Source organism: Nyctereutes procyonoides, unplaced genomic scaffold, assembly GCF_905146905.1.
Source record: "Nyctereutes procyonoides isolate TBG_1078 unplaced genomic scaffold, NYPRO_anot_genome, whole genome shotgun sequence".
NCBI lineage: Eukaryota > Metazoa > Chordata > Mammalia > Carnivora > Canidae > Nyctereutes > Nyctereutes procyonoides.
The window spans coordinates 35,300,420-35,319,465 of record NW_026575049.1 but is presented as its reverse complement, the minus strand read 5'-3'; the positions used below and the strand labels follow the sequence as shown (position 1 = coordinate 35,319,465).

General features: G+C 38.6%; 1 protein-coding gene across 1 annotated transcript in view; it reads right to left on the bottom strand.

The window, feature by feature from the left end:
• Positions 1 to 8,315: 8,315 nt before the first annotated feature.
• SEPTIN10 (septin 10) overlaps positions 8,316 to 19,046 on the bottom strand; it is a 52,504-nt gene continuing 41,773 nt past the window's right edge. The window contains exons 9-11 of the mRNA XM_055328886.1: positions 15,423 to 15,555; positions 11,114 to 11,301; positions 8,316 to 9,371 (exon numbers count right to left, since the gene is read on the bottom strand). Coding sequence (XP_055184861.1) covers positions 9,356 to 9,371; positions 11,114 to 11,301; positions 15,423 to 15,555 — 337 coding nt within the window. The 3' untranslated portion in view covers positions 8,316 to 9,355. The remainder of the gene's footprint in view (positions 9,372 to 11,113; positions 11,302 to 15,422; positions 15,556 to 19,046) is intronic.

Sequence of the window (19,046 nt, the reverse complement as noted above, 5' to 3'; positions counted from 1 at the left end):
GAGAGAGAGAGAGAGAGAGAGAGAGAGAGAGAGAGAGAGAGAGAGAAGGGTCAGTAGACTGGTGCTGACCTTACCCTGTCCTGATTTCTCAGGCCCTGCTGTGGCTGCTGACCACCACCGGCTTCACATTCAAACGTTGGGACAGTCTCACTGGTTTATAAGCCCAAGGCTCACACCATCCCTCCCATCTCCTCCTTTGCAACTCCATAGCCCATATTTTCATTTTACAGCACCTTCTGATTAGGCTTTGCAGAGGGGAGCCAAGGGAGCACTGCAGGGCGAGAGGGGGCAAAGGCAAAGCACCAGTCGCTTGCCGTACTCATCAGCATGGCCCTTGGGCACGCTGGAGCCACCATTTCAATGTTACTCAGAGTCCTCCTGTGTTCTGCAACACCTATATAACCAGTTCTTTCTGAGCTCCCGGGTTCCCCTCTTCCTGATGATCCTAACTGATCTGGACAGTTAAGTTGCTGTTAAATGCAATGTAAGGCCCTTATTTCATTCTCTCATCCCGGAGAGGTTAATCCCACAGGCTACTAGTCAGCCTTGGCTGGTCAGGAGCCCTCCTGGGTTGAACCAGCTATGGTTACAAGACCATGTGGACCAGGAGGGGAATTCTCTGGGCACAGTGCTACCAGAGGCTGGTAGAGTAGGTGCCCAGGGCCTCACAGCCTCCTTGGCACAAAACTGAGGTTCCCCAGGGACCAAGGGGATCCCATGTGGGAGCCTCTGGAGACAGGTTTGAACAACTGGACAGATGGTCTTCCATTAACCAGACTAGGGTACCCAGAAGGAAGAGCAGGGAGCGGATATGAGGAGGCCCACTTGGGACTGCTGAACCGTTGGTACTGGGTAGATATTTCCAGTTCATGGTTAGAAATATCGATCCAGTGCTTAGACGAGAGATGAAGGCCACAGTACAAATATGGCACCATGGGCATGTGGCTGAAGTGAAAAGTGGAGGTGAGCACACACAGGAGGACCAAGGAGGGGAAGGAGAAGGAAAGCTGAGGATGGAACACTGCTGACACCACTTCAACGGATTAAGGAAGCTGGTCCAACACTGAAGGGGGAGTAGAAGGGGAAGTAGGTGGAGAGGGAAGAGAAAAACAACTATCTTTTGGAGTATGCTGAGGATAAGTAAAATAATAATATAACAACATAATGCATCCACATGGTGCCCCACACATAGCATGTTAACCTCATTACATGAAGAAACACACAGGTCCAAGGCCCAGGAAAAGCAGGGGCTTCCACTCATTCATATTGACAGTAGAGCCTCAGGAAGACCTCAGTGGACATGAGAATGGAATAAGCCACTTAGCAGATGGGTCATAGTCCTGTCATCCAAAAGGAGAGATGGTAATCTGTCCATAGGAAGACATCAGAAAAACTATAAGGTCAACAACTTATCTAACGCTAGAGATTATTTTTATGGTTGGTCTGTCATTACTTTTGCTTATGAACACCAGGCACTACTTAAGGTCATTTGTCGCACTTAAGAATAAAGAATCTCATATATTTACCCAAATGATAGATTTCTAAAAGAGATGGGAAGCTACTCAAATCAACCATCTCTGTGAATATCCCATTATACTTCGGAACACTCTTAAAAACCTCAGGTATTTCCTGGACAGCCTCAAGCGACTTACTAAATTCTTACCTCTCTCACAACCCACTTTGACACTAAGTAAACCTTACATTTGTTCAGAAATTTGCACAGAATTAATGCTAGTCATCAAGACAGTCATCCTAAACCGCATGATTAAGACACACAGCCACATACAACTCACAGTGATCACTTAGCAGCATCTGCTGGTGGAATCATAAACACTTGGATTTGAAAAGGAAATTATCTTACTTATGACAAACTGCCTATATATTTACTAGGAAAAGTCTAGCACCTCAGAAAGATTTTATTATTTTTTGTTGTTGAATGAGGAGGGAAAAAAGAGAGAGAAATGGTTCATGTTTAAATGGATGGTTCTTAAGATGTTAGCATTTGAAAAATCAATATACCAAGGTGCACTGTGAGTTGTGTGCAAACACGTGTGAACTGGAGCCCACAGGAGGACTAGCAAGACAGGGACTTCCTTTCTGTTATTGTGCTATTCTCTGTATTTTCAAAAGATATATTAGACACTGATTTTTCCCTTGGAAGACACAGTATTTTATTTGCATCTGCTACTCAAGAACAGCAAAACATCCATCTTCTATGGCAGAAAATTTTTTAAGAATAAAGATTTTATTTATTTATTCATGAGAGACACAGAGACAGGCAGAGACACAGGCAGAGGAAGAAGCAGTCTCCCTCTGGGGAGCTGATGCAGAACACCATCTGGGGACCCTGGGGTCATGCCCTGAGCCAAAGGCAGGTGCTCAACCACTGAGCTACCCAGGTGTTCCATATGGTGGAAGTTTTGATGTGGAGTTCCATGGGAAATCTTGATCAAACTCAGGCTGTGCAATGGAATAACATGGGTGTGAGGTAATGTCTGCATTCCAATAATATTCTCCATTCATGTCACATTCATGTATCATTTTTTCTTACAGAATAACCTTTAAAACATTTTTAAAAAGGAAATAGGCTCTTAGCAAATAGAGAAACAGCTAAGTATTAGAGTGATACAGTCATTATGAACTATGAATCCACTAAATTCCTGTAAACACAATTTCTAACCAGTAAAAAACAGCCTTTACTATGATCATATTAGAGAATAGGAGATCTTGGTAGGTGCTTTAAATAATTTCCCATCTAGGGGCATCTGGGTGACTCAGTAGGTGGAGTGCCTGCCTTCACTCAGGTCCTGATCTCAGGGTCCTGGGATTGAGCCCAGTGTCAGCTCTGTGCTCAGCAGGAGCCTGATTCTCCTTCTCCCTCCACCCCTCCCCCTGCTCCTGTGTGCTCTCTCAAATAAATAAAATCTTCTTTAAAAAAATTTATCATCTACTGGTATTCCTGAAATCCCATCACTCAAACTTGTTCAAGTCTTGAAGATTTTTTTCATTCTTAAAGCATCTTTTTAAAGCTAGCATTTCTCTCTATCTGGGGTAAGACCTTGAAACACTGAAATTAACAACTCTGCCATAAGAAACCGGAACAAATAACTGAGGAATCCAGGGTCAAGCCCTGGAGAATGCTAGCAGGTGGTGGCAGGGGGAGGCAAGCTGCCCTCCCTCCTTTGGTGTCTAGCCTGAGGGACACTATAACTGCTTTCCAGATGCCCAAAAAGAAATCCTCTTCAGGTCACTGCTTCCTGGAGACATTCTTTCTTTGGACAAGACTGTTGGTATGACTGTCAGGGACAAGTTTTGTGGACAAACAGCTACACTGCTAACTGGAAAGACTTGGAAAGTGCCTGGTTTCCTTAACCTGGAGTACAGGGCAACACAGCAGGAGACAAGGGCGGTCAGTAACAGGCACCCACCTGCTGCCTGAGTCACATAGGAGCACAGACATTAGAGCAGAGTCTGAAAACTACTAAGTGCTTTAAAAGCAGCTGAGAGGGCACCAGACTCCGCAACTGCTTAAGCCAATGCTACTGAAATGTCTGGGACCGAAAGTTTCTCATTTTTCTATTTTACCTGATTCAAGTCAGGCAGTTTAGGGGAGGTGATAGTGGATGTAACTCTGAGAAGGCCAGCATCATCCAGCGCTGCCTGGGTGGGTGCAGGGAGGGGGATTCTCCCTGGTTGTGGGCTCCATTTAACAAGCGCATCTGGCTCTCACAGTAGTAGAGAGTAGTAAGCAATAAAGGTGACATTCTGGCTTCCAGCTGCCTATTTTACTTTTCAATTTCTTTCAGAAATCTAGTGAGGAAACTGGGAGCTATTTATTAGCCCCTGGAAAACTTTAACTGGTCAGGAACGCTGAGAAATCACAGAGAATGGATTACGTGGACCAAAGGAACTCATGGTGAGGTTCTGTGGGACCAGGTGCATGGACCCCAGAATGCGGCACTTCCCCTCCTTCTCTTCTTTCTTACCACTTGCTAGAGTAATGCAGAAAGTGCACAAGTAGATGTACAGCCTAACAAATTTTCATGAAACCCATGTAACCAACACCAAGATCGAGAAATGTTCCAGGACCCCAGAGTCTCCCTTCAAGCTCCCTCCAGTTACCACTCCTTGCCTGGAATGACCGTGACTCAGACTTCTAGCTGCACAGATGTGATATGGGTGGGTGTTGTGGCGTGGTGTCCCGTGGGGTATTTCTGGCTGTGCACCTGACTTTACACTTCTAGACTTGGAAGAATCTAAGGTTTACAGCACCTGCTGCTTTGACCTTGTGGACAACAGCTACTTGGAGCTAAGAGAAGCAGGAATTTAAGTAAAGGTCAGAAGTCTCACTTGTATCTCATCGGGCTAAAATCAAAGAATCAAAAAACAAGCAAACAAACAAAAAACAAAAAGCACAGCTGAGTTCCTTCTGGAGGCTCCAGCGGAGAATCGGAGAATCGTTCCTCACCTTCTCCAGCTTCTGGAGGCCTGGGCGTTCCCTGGCTGTGGCCCCTTCCTCCACCATCAGAGCCAGCAGGGGTGTGTCCCTCGGATCCACTCTCTGCCTACAGCCAGGAAAGGCTCTCAGCTCTAAGGAACTGAGTGATCAGACGGGGCCCAAGGAACATGGGCAGCTTCCAGAAGCAGGAAAAGGAAGAGGGTTCTCCGCTAGGGCTTCCAGGAATACAGCCCTGGCCACACCTTGATTTTAGCCCTGTGAGATCCATATCAGCTTTCTGTCCTCCTAAACTGTGGTTTTTAAGCCACTAAGTTTGTGGCAATTTGTTACAGTAGCTGTAGAAAACTAACACATATGATGAGGGAACGGGAAACCACAGACATCCCACAATGGCTGAACATTTTGCATTCCCACCAGCAATGCTCTTCACAACCTCTCTCCCTCCCTCTCTCTTTTTTGTAATGTCAGATTTGTTGTTTTTAATTTTAGCCATTCTATGCCTCTTTCTTTTCTTCTTGGTCATTCTTCCCATGGTATATCAATTTTAATAATCTTTAAAAAATATAAGAACTTTTTATTTTTTTCCTACTTTATTAATTCCTGTTTTCATCTTTTTTGTTTTGGGTTGAATTTACAATTTTTTCCCCAACTTCTTGAGATGAATTTAAACAACACTGGTTTTCAGTCTTCTTCCTCTGCTAATACTAGCATTCAAGATTATGAATTGTGACTCTAAGAGTGGCATTAGCTGCTTCTCACAAGTTCTGACGTATGGTATTTTCATTATCATTCAGCTCAAAATATTTTTCTAATTTCCTTTTTTACTTCCTCTCTGACCCATGGGTTACTTAGAAGTATATTTTTTAGTTTCCAAACAGGAGAATTTCTGTTATTACTGATTTCTATCTTAATCAGGGAACACAGTCTACATGATATCATTCCTTTAGAAGGTACTCAGGCTCACTTTGTAGTCAAATGTCCTAGTAAGTTTTCATAAATGTTGCCTGTGAGCCTGAAAGCAGTGTGTGTTCTGTGATTTCGGGTACATTGCTCTGTAATTGTTCACCAGGCCAACGTGCTTGAATGTTTTCTTCCATGTCTTCCCATAGCTATACCAATATTAGTCCACTTAGTCTCTCATATACAAGAAGTGTCTGAAAATCTCTGAGTATGGATTTGCATACTTTTCCATGTATTCTCATAATTTCTGCTTAAATATGCTAAAGTTGTTATGTATGTACAAATTTGGAGTTGTTACATATCCTTGTATTTGAAGTATCTATCTCCATTTCTAACAATGCCTTTGCCTTAGAGTTTTTTTAATATATAGAAAATACAGCTATACATTAGCTTTTGGTTAGAGTCTACATGATGTATCTTTTTCTATCTTTTGTCTATGAAGACAGAGAAAGTGTCAGACCAGTAAGATGGTTATAGCTGATTTTTTAAAGACTTTTATCTTTAAAAAAATTACAGCATGTAATCTATGTAATTACTTATTTATTTGGATCTAAATCTACCCATATTACTAAATGCTTCCTGGTTGTCATATCTGTTTTATTTCCTTTGTTTTCTTTTGGATGAACATATTTTGGACTAGTAGTGTTCCTTCTACTGGCTTCAGAGTCAGACACTTTACCACGTCTGTGTGTACTCCAAGCCTCATGTTACCAGGCCAACTGGGACTCTCAGTTAACACAAGAACCTGAGATTACACGATTTACCCCTCCCCAATTTATATGCCACTCTAGTTTTGTATTTTAGTTCTCTCTATATTTCCATCTCCACAAGACATTGTTTTGCAGTCACTATCCATTTAGATTTAACCAAATGGTTACCACTTCCATTACCATATATACCTTTCTGCATCCATATTTTTTTAAACACTACTTATCTATTCTACTACACACTTATTAAGAACTGCTTGTCTGGACTGCATTCTTTCCCTGAGTCAGCCAGCCTGGGTCAGCCCTAGCTCCACCAGTACATCTTTCCTGCAAACCCTGGAGGAGTATTATGTGAGGCCAACTCTTTTCATGGCTCCTACTGCCTGTGACATTGGGTTTATAAAGCTCTTTCACATAGACTTATGATTTCAGCTTCAGAACAACACAAAGGGAAAAAAGTGCATTATGGGGGTGAATTCTTTTTTTAAAAGATTTTATTTATTTGAGAGAGAGAGAGAGAGAGCAAGTGCAAGAGAAAGAGAGAGCAAGCATGGGAGGAGGCAGAGGGAAGGTTCTCTCTCTCACTGAGCAGAGAACCCGATATGGGGCTTGGTCCCAGGACCCCGTGATCACGACCTGGGCTTAAGAGAGATGCCTAACTGACTGAGCCACCCAGGTGCCCCTATCCCATACCTAATTCTAAAATCTCATCCTTATATATGCCCCACAGTGCCCCTATACTCTCTACTCATAGTTAGAGATTCTCTGGATTACCTGGATTTTATCAAAAACTGCTATTTCTTGTAACCTGGATTGCTCCATTCATGTATCTGAAATACTGCTTCCAATCTTTTAAGACCCAGTCACTTCCCAGGATGCTTTCTTGTGCTGTGTGGGTGGAGGCTGAAGCCCTTCTGAGAGCTCTATACATAAATCTACTCTCTTATCTTGTTACCACTCTGGTTGCTCCATGAGGGCATGGCTAGCCTTAACCATGTGTATCTCTATTTCCTAGCCCAGTAGGAAAATGGAGCCAATATTGAGTTCATCCTCAAAAAAGGGATAATAGCCCCTGTAACGCATTTTGCCCCTTTGTGTTCTGAAGCTGAAATCATAGTCTATGTGAAAGAGCTCTTAAAATCAGATAAGTAAAAAAAAAAAAAAAAAATCAGATAAGTATGTAGAGATTAATGGTTGGTAGTGTGACATAGTTGTTTCACATGCTTTATGAAAAAAAATCTAAATTAAATATGTCTAGATTTTGTTCCCAAGAAATTTATTAATTCCTGGATCATAATTACTTTGCAAATTTGTGCCTGAATAGTGAAGAATAAATCAGCTTTGTAAGGAGAATGTGAATGTTATACTTGTTCTAGAAATTTTTTTCTTTGCAGGAGAACTCTTTTAAAATAAAATCTTACATGAAATCCCAAAAATATTAAGTAAATTAAAGATTCATGTTGTGACTGTGACTGAAGCACATGTGGTGAGTGTCTCTCACAGCAGAGTCACTAGTAGTACAAAATGATTACCCTTCTGGTAAGTTCAGAGTCATCTCTTCAACTAGAGAACTGAATAACTTTGTTTTAACATGCCAACAACCAATATGGCATTTAAAAGTAACTTTATTAAAGTTGAGGATAGTTGTTGATACACAGTTTGATATAATAAATCTACAGATAACCACCACTCACATCACATAATTGAGCTTCTGAGATGACACTCTCCTCGGCTAACGCTTAGCGCTGTGGCAGTGGCTGGGCTCTGTACGACAGGCTACCTGCTCTCATGGACTCACGGGCTCTCCTGCTCCCACTTTCCAGAACTTGGACATTACTGATCCTGAGAAGAAAGTTCAGAGCTTTTTCTGTGATACTTATAACTTACTTTACTAAAGTTTTAAAAGGCTAGGAGACATTCGTGAATTTCAAGTGTAAAGCTGGAATTTAAAGTGTTTGTCCAGATAAATTGTACTATGAAATGAAAGGTTTTATTTGCAACTTATACAACTTCATAAAAAACTACACTGCTCAGAATCTGACATAGGCTAAGTGAAACATTTTATTTTCTGAAAAATACTGGCAATGTATACCTGTCTTAAAATAGTTCAAACACATGATTAAATGAACTAATTTTGATAGAATGTTTAAGATGACAGTATGTAAAAAGAAAAGTAATTTAACCACATATTAGTAAATATATTTTATTTGTCAAAAGTAAATGCCAAGTTTATTTAGGATATTCAAGTACAAAAAATGAAAAATTATATACCTATGACTGTTAAGAAAAAGTTAGAAGGCATTAAATTGTTATAAGAATACTACAAAGGCACTGAATTCAACTATAACCTAATATATGAATTATCTAAGTTTTAATATCTTTAATGTTCAGTTGCTCACAGTTATTTTCTTAAGAAATATTTTTAATAAGATGATTCAACCTTATGATTTTTCCCCTGGAAGACAGAGTTTTAAACAACAAGTGTGTAAAACATCCTAATGAAATAGAGTGGGAATATCCCAGGCTCAAAGGTACTCATCACTAAAAAAGGGATTTATTATCCAGAAGCTTTTACTTTTAAACACATCTTTTCATCACAATACATCTACCACAATAAGGCACTTCATTGTGCCTTATTGAATGCCTTATTGAATGCCTCAATGAAGTGCCTTATTGTGCCAATTTTACACAATTTGATAAAAAAAAGTTTACGATTGTGTTACCAACTGGATAATGATATCAAAAATGTAAAAAGTTTCATGAAACTATTAAGAGGTTAGAGCTTCAGATACACAGTACATTTTAAAACATATTCCCCAAATTTTACTTTAGTATGTACAAAAAAGGAGTTCATCTTGGAATATAAATGCAATCAGATAGCCATAAAATGAATGACTTCTGTATTTTCAATGGCACTGACACTTTGTTCTGTGGTACAATGCATATAAGTAATAATAACTGGGCAGCAGGAAAACAATCTAGATTCATCATAAACCAGCAACTTGGAAACTTCTAACAACAGTGAATATAAAAGTGGTATCATCCACTGTGGCTTATGTATTAACCTTATACTTAAAAATATTTTTCCATAAATGGCAGTAACTACAGCCATTTGCCAGATATAGAATAAGTGATACAGCAAATAAAAACAGCAAGAAAATCAAAGCATACTTCTAACATTTTAATAACTTTTGCTTGTGATGACCTTCTGTGATCTGGAACCTTTGTTTTACATAAAATTGGAGCTGGAAAGAGAAGAAAAAAACCTTTTGATTGGTACAATAAAGAAACTATATAGGAAATAAAAATTACTAGAACCATTAGTTTTATAAAGCTTTTACAGAAAGAGTAAGTATATATCTAATCTATAAAAGAATCTTTGGAAAATAAAAAACCATTAAACCCTATTTTCTTGTGTATGAATTTCTGAGCTCTCAATAAAACTATGGGCTTGGACCTGACTTTATAAACGAGCATATGCTAATAATGGTCATGTTAAATGGAGTCAGGTGACCATTTTTACAAAGCAAATGTAAACTGTCTTTCACATATGGAATAAACTTGAGGAATCCAATTTTAGTTAACACTGGATTAGGAGGAAAAGATAAGAATAGGTAAAAGGTCCCTCAGCTTTATAATTCAAAGCCTATCTTAAAGCAGTAATAAATTTTATTTATAGTTTATCTTTTAAAATTCAATGACTGAGTAAAACATAGCTATTAATAGTCATATTCATTCTTTTGACTAGTGGCTTGCCCACTACATAGCAAGCGCTTTTGTAGGCTCTGGAGATAGATGCATCAATGAACAAAACAAAGATTGTAGAACTTATATTGAAAGATCATATATGAGAATTTATTCCTTCTTTCTTCCCCAAAACTATAAAATCCACAGGTCAGCTAAATCCACCAGAACCTTGTAGATTTACTTCTCCACAGTTCAAAAATGGAAAGCCGTCATGAACCAACATTATGTTTTCCTAATTATTTTGAAGTTAAATTATAGTATTCTGAAAATGCTGGGTTTGAAGGAAGATGTAATGATAAAACTGAACCAGAAATATTGCAGTGTGAGGAACAAAAGGAGAAGTGGATGCTGCCAAAGCAGAGATAGTTGGAGTAAACTAAGGCAGAGCCACCAAGAAGCACTGTCAACTGAACAAGTCAGTGATAAAGTTCAAGGACGGTCAAATAGGCAAAATGACAAGGACACTCTGAGTGGGAGAGATAAAGGACAGAAAGTATAGAAAAGGAAAAATAAAACTTATTTTCTAAAAATTTGGTAACTTTGATTTTTAACACATACCCCAAACCCTCAAGCCTCGAGATTATCATCCATATGCTACTCATGGCCGCCCCATTGTACCGAGGCCCTCTCTACCTTCCTCTGCATCTTTACGTCCACCATTGGTTTCACAAGCTCTGACATCAAAGCACAGGAGTTCGAATCGATAGCCTGGTTCCCTTATTAAAATAAAAATTCTCACAAAATTATCATCAGTAGAATTTATTTAAATAAAAGTAAACCTAAAAATTTGTTTTTTTATCAGCTATTATTTTACTTCTAAGATTCCCCAACAAAGTATATAGCTTCTATTTAGACAAGAAATTCAACATAGCTAATGGCAGGTCTGCAGTTACTAGTTATGCACTAGAAACAGGCTGGACAATGAAATAAGAGCAGTCATTTTTCCTCTCAGGTAACTGACCCTTTTTAAATTATGCTGTATTTAGTTCATTCATTTATTTGCTCATTTGGCAAATATTCACTGAGCACTTAGTATGTGCCCAGTGTTGTTCTAGATGCTGGGGAAACAGCAGTGAATAAGAAGGACAGGTCTCTGCTCTCAAGGAGCTGACATTTTAGTTGCAAGCAGCTGATAATAAACAAGGAAATAGACTGTTATAAGCACAAGATCAAACAGGGCAACAAGACAGACGGTAATGGGGAGGGGGCCACCAAAGTGGGGGCTTTAGGGGTAGCTTACTTTTTACGGTCCTTGTCTTTCCTCAGGTTGCTGCCTGATGCCATGTAGGACTGGCTTTGGTATATCTCTGAAGTAGCTTTCTTCTTTGAGAAAGCAATTATTTCTTCTTCCAAGAGTCTTCTCTTCTCTTCAAGCTTCATTCTCTCTTCCTGGTGAACTCTTTTGAGGTGCTCAAACTTGGCCTGCAGCTGTGAAACAAAGGTGCAATTCCCATCAATGACACAGTGTGGCAGCACATGCACAGGAACGTTCTCAAGTTTAGCAACCATTGCTAAGGCTAACCTACACAGTAATTTACAAATTATCTGGATGTTGCAAAAGTTCATGCTTAAAGTAAAAATGTACATATGAAATTGCCTTGGTAACGAGTTCCCATGCAAAAAGATGCATAACAACAACAAAACAAACTATAGCCTCTAAAAATCTCCTTTTAAAACATTTGACCTTTTCTTAGTTTTTATTTTCTTGCTCTATATTTTCCTCACAAAGCCTCTTCAAATATACTTTCTAAAATCCATGCTCAATAAAAGTGAGGGACACAACTACAAAATCAAGTTATCAAAAAAACACCTTATTGAAACCTAAACACATTCACCTTCTTGAAACCTAAACTAAATCAAGAAATCCTAAGTTAAATTTTATTCATAAAAATACTCACTGTAGTAGAATTTCACCATAGCCTGTGTCTAATGAAGTCAAAAAATAAATTTATGCTAAGTACACTCAATGCAGCCATTAAAATGAGTTTGTAAAAGGGTTTTTTTTTTTTGTAAAAGGTTATATAACACTATAAGATGAAATTTCCCTTTGTTGTTTGTTGTTTATTGGGGAAATAAATCTAGAGACTTGAGCAGATTCCACATGAATCAGCTGCAAGCCTTGCCTGCCAAGAACACAAACACAGCATCCAGAATCTAGATCAAAAAAGACGACTTCTAAAATTCTCTAGTCTAGTCAGATTAACTTTAGTATTTTCAGTTCTGTGCAGCATTCATATAAAAAAAATAGGACTTGGTTTCTAGAAAATATGGCATAAAATAATTGAAGAAATACTTTGCTAAAAATTAGAGGTTGAGGGTGGAAAGTGAAGAGCTAAACTCTATCCTAATAAAAGTTAATGGTTTCAAATATGGAAGAGGTTGTCTTGTGTGCCAGTAAAGCTTGACAGATGTATTGAAATGGAGACAGAAAAGAATTGAAACAGATTAAGACCCTCTACCCTAAGATTCTTGTATTCCTGAGGATGGAATTTCAGAGAAGTATCAGTTCCTTAGTATTTATTTCAATAATTCCTGCTTTTAAAAAAAGCTATGTAAGTGAGTATGTATGTATGTAAAGGGTGGGGTTCATCTAGCTGTCATTCAAATCAGTGGTATAAATAAAGGGAGTCACAACTCTCTGAGTCTGTGTGCATCTCCTACAAATGTGGGAGAGGAACTGAGTAAACCCAGGAAAGACAGGATCTAGGAGTGAATTTATATGATGTGAATGAAGACATCTCTGATTACTTAAATGGAGGCTGCATACTCTATGTGCATAGTTAAATACCTTGAAAGGTTATAGGGTACTTTATATGTCATTCATGAGGTTGGCTAAATATTGCAGAAATACTATAAAGAGAAAAATATTTTAAAAGGGGAGGCAAGGGGCGCCTGGGTGGCTCAGTGGGGTAAGCATCTGCCTTTGGCTCAGTTCATGATCCTGGGGTCTTGATCTCCTGATGCAGCCCAGTGTTGGGCTCCCTGCTCAGCGGGGAGTCTGCTTCTGCCTCTGTCCCTCTACTCTGCCTGTGCTCTCTCTCACGTTCTTTCTTTCTCTCAAATAGATAAAATCTTTAAGAGGGGAAACAGGGGTAGGTGTGACTATTATTCACATTATGTGGAGTTCACATATACATACTTGTGGTTCCATGATTCAGTATAATAGGCATTTAATTCAAACATATTTTCAAATACTCTGAAGTAATGTTTACAAAAGATACAGCAGTGTGCCATATTGGTGATACTGTCTTAAGGGTGTGGTGAGAAGTTATCAACAGCACAGAGGTCTCCTGTTTTTCCAACTTTGACTCTTAAGTATTTAATGATACTGACTACAGTATAAAACCTGGTCATGAGGTACCTTGTAATATTAATAAAAGAGGTCCGGAATCTACTGCCTCGAATGCTATATAACTAATATGTTTAGAACTCTTGTGAGAACTTTGGTTGTTGATGCCTCAGGCTTACATTAACTACATTTTTTGTGCTTCACAAAAAAGCACTTAACCATAAAAAATAAAAGTCTACAAAGGATCTGCTGACAAATAGTCTTTTTCTTTTTCTTTTTTTTTTATTTTTTTTTATTTTATTTATTTATGAGAGACAGAGAGAGAGAGAGGCAGAGACACAGGCAGAGGGAGAAGCAGGCTCCATGCACCGGGAGCCCGATGTGGGATTCGATCCCGGGTCTCCAGGATCGCGCCCTGGGCCAAAGGCAGGCACCAAACCGCTGCGCCACCCAGGGATCCCGGTCTTTTTCTTTTTCTTTCAACTGTGTGGTCACTCTGAATTTTCTATATCCTTTTGAATAATACACATTTAAGAAAAATATTCTTATGTGGGATTTTAAAAATTAAAAACTCAACAATAAACCACTTCTACATCTTTTCTCCTCACTGAAGAAACTAAAAATCATGATACGTGAGAGATAAACTCTTAAATAGTTTTACTCTACCATCTTAAAGATGAAATCTACTAATGAAAAAAATATCAGCAACCTTATTCCTTCTCATCACAACTCCTTCCTCAATATTCAGAGACAAACAGAATACCCAAATGTGACATGAGAATTGCGACTGAATTCCAGTTCAAAAACGAAAAAAAAATCACCAAATTAGGGATCCCTGGGTGGCGCAGCGGTTTGGCGCCTGCCTTTGGCCCAGGGCGTGATCCTGGAGACCCGGGATCGAATCCCACATCGGGCTCCCGGTGCATGGAGCCTGCTTCTCCCTCTGCCTATGTCTCTGCCTCTCTCTCTTTCTCTCTCTGTGACTATCATAAATAAATAAAAATTTTAAAAAAATCACCAAATTAAAAACAAACAATAAAAGGCCATATTTGGACAAGTGGGAAATGTGAATGTGATCAGGCATTCCCATTAATTTTCTTAGATGTAATACTGATACAATGGTTATGGAGGAAAATGTGCCTAAGCTTCAGAGATGCACACTGCAGGGCCTAGGGATAAAGTGTCATCATGTCTACAACCAGTTTTCAGATGACCAGGGAAAAATATATATCCTCCCCTTGGATATGTATATACACATATATAAAATACAGAGGGCAAATTCCTTTTTGAGCTCATCCTTTTGGACCATCATCCTGAATGTGACCATTGACTTAAAAGTAGCCATTGTGGTTAGGTCTATAGAAAATAGCTTAACTCAAATAAAAGTAAAATTATGACTTGAAGAACTAGAAGCAATCCAAAGGTCATCTGACCACCAGACTCCTCTGGAAAGCCTGACTTCAAACTCAAAGTTACTTAATTGCTTTCATAGTTAGCCACCAGGTAGCAAGCATCAATCCCAACAATCTCCAGAACTCTCAAGAAAGGCTTTATGAAGCCACAGCTAAAACATTTCTGGTTTAAACTTAAGGCATTTATTTTTAATTTTTTAAAGATTTTATTTATTTATTCATGAGAGACACAGAGAGGCAGAGACATATGCAGAGGGAGAAGCAGGTTCCCTGTGGGGAGCCCAATGTGGGACTTGATTGCAGGACCCTGGGATCAGGCCCTGAGCTGAAGGCAGATGCTCAACTGCTGAGCCACCCAGGAATCCCCTAAAATTAAGGCATTTAAAACCTAGTTCACCTAACTCTGGGAAACGAACAAGGGGTGGTAGAAAGGGAGGTGGGCAGGGGATGGGGTTGACTGGGTGACGGGCACTGAGCGGGGCACTTGATGGGATGAGCACTGGGTGTTATTCTATATGTTGACAAATTGAACACCAATAAAAAATAAATTAAAAAAAAAACCTAGTCCAACAAAACCTAGGTTAACTTAGTTAACCTAGTCCAATGTAAGTCGTTGGTGAACCATTTCAAATGGAAGACTAACATTTGCCAAAACATTGGCAAAAAGGCCAACGTTTTAATTTGAATTCAGATTTTTTAAAGTCTGTATGCAAAGACTGTATGTTAAAATAGCTACTTTTTAATGAACAAGTAGTCCCCAAAAGCATCTCAGCTAAATTCTTGAGATAAATCTCCCAAACAGGACACCTAAAAAACAAATGCAGATCACATTAAACCAGCGTACTTGCCTCTCTCTCAGCTTCTTTCAGTATGGCTTCTTTTTCCTTTACTCGCTGCACAAACATCTGCTTCATTTCTTCTTCCTTCCTCTGACGTTCACCATAAAATTCATGTCTTTTGGCTTCATAGGTCTCTTGAAGACTAAAAAGTTATTTGTGGTACTATCATGTTAAAAATGATGTAGGACACTTGCAAACACAAACTTCTCAGGTTAAGCCTCAGTGTTAACTATAACACCCTCTTATACAGAGCAAACATGACATTTCCATAACACAACATGTCCTACAGCACAAGACATAAAAAGCCACCAGTGCTGTAGTGCTATAATAGATAAAGAGTACTAGATTTCTGAAATCTCTGCTTTATCAAGTCCTTCACAAGAAGTATTCTCACTTTACTCCAGATAAATTCTTTCAGCCTTGGTTAATTAGCATCACTGTGTCTGGAAACCTTTGAGGTCTTGAAGTCATCCTTGACTCTTCCCTTACCTTCTCTCTGTATTTGATCACCAAGGTCTGGGAGTTCAGTTTGTGACCCTGACATCATTTTATTTTTTATTTTATTTATTTTTTTAAAGATTTTATTTATTTATGCTTGAGAGACAGAGAGAGAGAGAGGCAGAGACACAGGCAGAGGGAGAGGCAGGCTCTGCTCCATGCAGGGAGCCTGACATGGGACTCGATCCCAGGTCTCCAGGATCCCACCCTGGGCTGAAGTCGGCACTAAACCACTGAGCCACCAGGGCTGCCCTTTCTTTTTTTCTTTTTTTCTTTTATTTTTTTAAGATTTTACCCTGACATCATTTTAATCCAGTCTTCTGATTTCTATAGATATCCTGATACAGCCCAACCCAATCTTCGTGATTTTCTGCCTTCACTACTACAATAATAACCTAACTCATCTCTGGGCTTTTAGTTCCTCTCTCTCTCACTCTTACTTCTTGCCACTCCTAAGATTTTCTAAAATCCCCCACAGGTCTCATTATCTTTTTTCTACTGCATTAGTTATGTTCTACAAAATAAGGTCCCACCTCCTGTAAGAAGCAATTATGAAACTTCACAATCTGGCCTAATTCTACCTTTCCAGATTCATCTCTTACCAAACATATCCAATCCTCCTAAGGTTTCAGCCATATCAACTTATTCAGTGTTCCTAAAACTACACATTTCATGTGTTAGCTTGTGTATCTCCTGCGCTTCCAAAGCCACTGCCCACATGCCAACCCTCATTCTAACCAGCTGATCCTCTATTTCAAATGCAACTTCCTCTATAAAGCCTTCTCTGGTCTCCCCAGTTGGAACTAACTATGCCTTCTAAGTACTTTTGTGGCACTTTGTACCTCTTCTTTGGCATTTATATCCTACTTGTCTTACTCTTCTAATAGATCATTATCTTTGTAACACAACTATCCAACAAAGCTCGCTAGCTTTTCAGGCTCTTCATAAATGTTTATTTAATGACAGAAATTCCCAGGAAATAGAGTCAGATTTAACCAAGCAGAGCAAGTACTGTCCTCAAGCACTGTGTCTAGCTGCCCTTTCTTATTTATTGCATTTCAGAGGTATAACAGACCTTATTCGGCAGAATTACCAAGCCCTTCCATTTCATCTTACTATGAGATTATCCCAAAGATTTAACAAGGAACACAAATATACCTTCCAGCTGCGTTGCAGTTAGGAATTTCTACTGCTTACAAAAGTACTTTATATCAAAATAGATACAAATGTGATGAATTAAGGAATTTTACAGTCTTAAATATTACAACTGGAGAAATAAACCTGCTAAGTATAGAATTCTAGAAGTTCACGGAGAATTAGAGTAAGAAATGTTGTGCAACAGCTATTACGGCTGATTGTGTAGGGTAGGTGGAGCAGGTTTTCTGAGGAGGAACAGATCTAAACATTGTCTTAAGAGAAAAATGTACAAACTGCCATAGATAACCACATAAATGCCTTAAATCTCAAGGAAAAATTTCACTTTCTACCAGGCTTTGTTTTTCTGTGTTTGTTTTGGTCTTAAAGAAGCCTCTATATCTTCTATCAGGCTTTTTTCATCATTTTCAGAAACCTCACTGCATTTTGCTGGTCCTATAGTGGATTGAAAGTCTTTATAAACAAACTTGATTTAATTAAAGTTTTGAATTCATATCAAATGTAAGTTTAAAGAAGTTCTCATTATCTGTTTATGTAAGCACTTGAGTTGCTTAAGAGGAAAATAAATCTAACTGGCAAAGAAAAGACCTAACATTTGTTGAATAGCTGCTACCAGCAAGGTACTTTTCTGGAATTCTTTCTCTACCCAATTCCCATAGCATCCGTGAAGAACAAGCACTTATACTCTGTTTTACAGATAAGAAAACTAAAACTCAGAGAGGTAAAGTAATCAAAGTAACATGGTTGGTAAGTAAAAAGCTGGAATTTGAATCAGGTCAGATTTTTGTTTTATCAAAATAACCTTTTGATAAAAAGATTATTTTCCATCACGTCACATTGTTTTTCAACCTTGACAACCAAAAGTCAATTGTAAGTAAAGAAATGTTTAGAAGATGTGTAAGGGAATAATTTATATAGTTAGTGTCATAAAACTAACACAACAATTGTTTACAATCATGGATTTATTCATTAAATGAAAATGAAAAATAGTTTTCTTGCTATTTTAATATAAAATTCTTGCTTTTTCTAGTATAAAAGTATCTTGTCATGAATATTCAATGAAACACATTACTATACTTGCAAATATCAGTGATTTAAAGCAAAGTTGAAAATAAAGAGGAAGAAAAAAGTTCTCAGATGCTCACATTCATCAAGAAAATCACTACAGTCCATTCACTCAGGACTTCATTGTTGGTTTTTTTTTAATTTTTTTTTAATTTTTATTTATTTATGATAATCACAGAGAGAGAGAGAGAGAGAGAGAGGCAGAGACAGAGGGAGAAGCAGGCTCCATGCACCGGGAGCCCGATGTGGGACTCGATCCCGGGTCTCCAGGATCGCACCCTGGACCAAAGGCAGGCGCCAAACCGCTGCGCCACCCAGGGATCCCTGACTTCATTGTTTTGTATACAGTTCTAAAAAGTCTGTTGAACTGTTTCCATTTCTGCTGTAGACTAAATGTAGGAAGTTATTTATTTCTTGAGAGTTCCAAAGACACAAATTTTATTTTATTTTTATTTTTTAAAGATTTTATTTATTTATTCATGAGAGACAAGAGAGAGAAGCAGAGATATAGGCAGAGGGAGAATCAGACTCCCTGCAGGAAGACTGATGTGGGATCCTGGGACTCCAAGATCATACCCTGAGCCCAAGGCAGATGCCCAACCACTGAGCCACCCAGGCGTCCCTAATGACACAAATTTTATGACAGAATAAAATTATGTAAAAAATGTAAGCAACTCTAAAATACTACAAAAATCTTCCTTTCAAAACTATATAGGTCCCTCAACACTTCAAATGGCAGTGATTTTGTACTCAAATGTTAAAGATGCCTAACTTGTGGGAATGAGAATGGTTATGTTAATCTAAATTTTTTTAAAATTTTTTTTAAATTTATTTATTTATGATAGTCACAGAGGGGGGGGGGCAGAGACACAGGCAGAGGGAGAAGCAGGCTCCATGCACCGGGAGCCCAATATG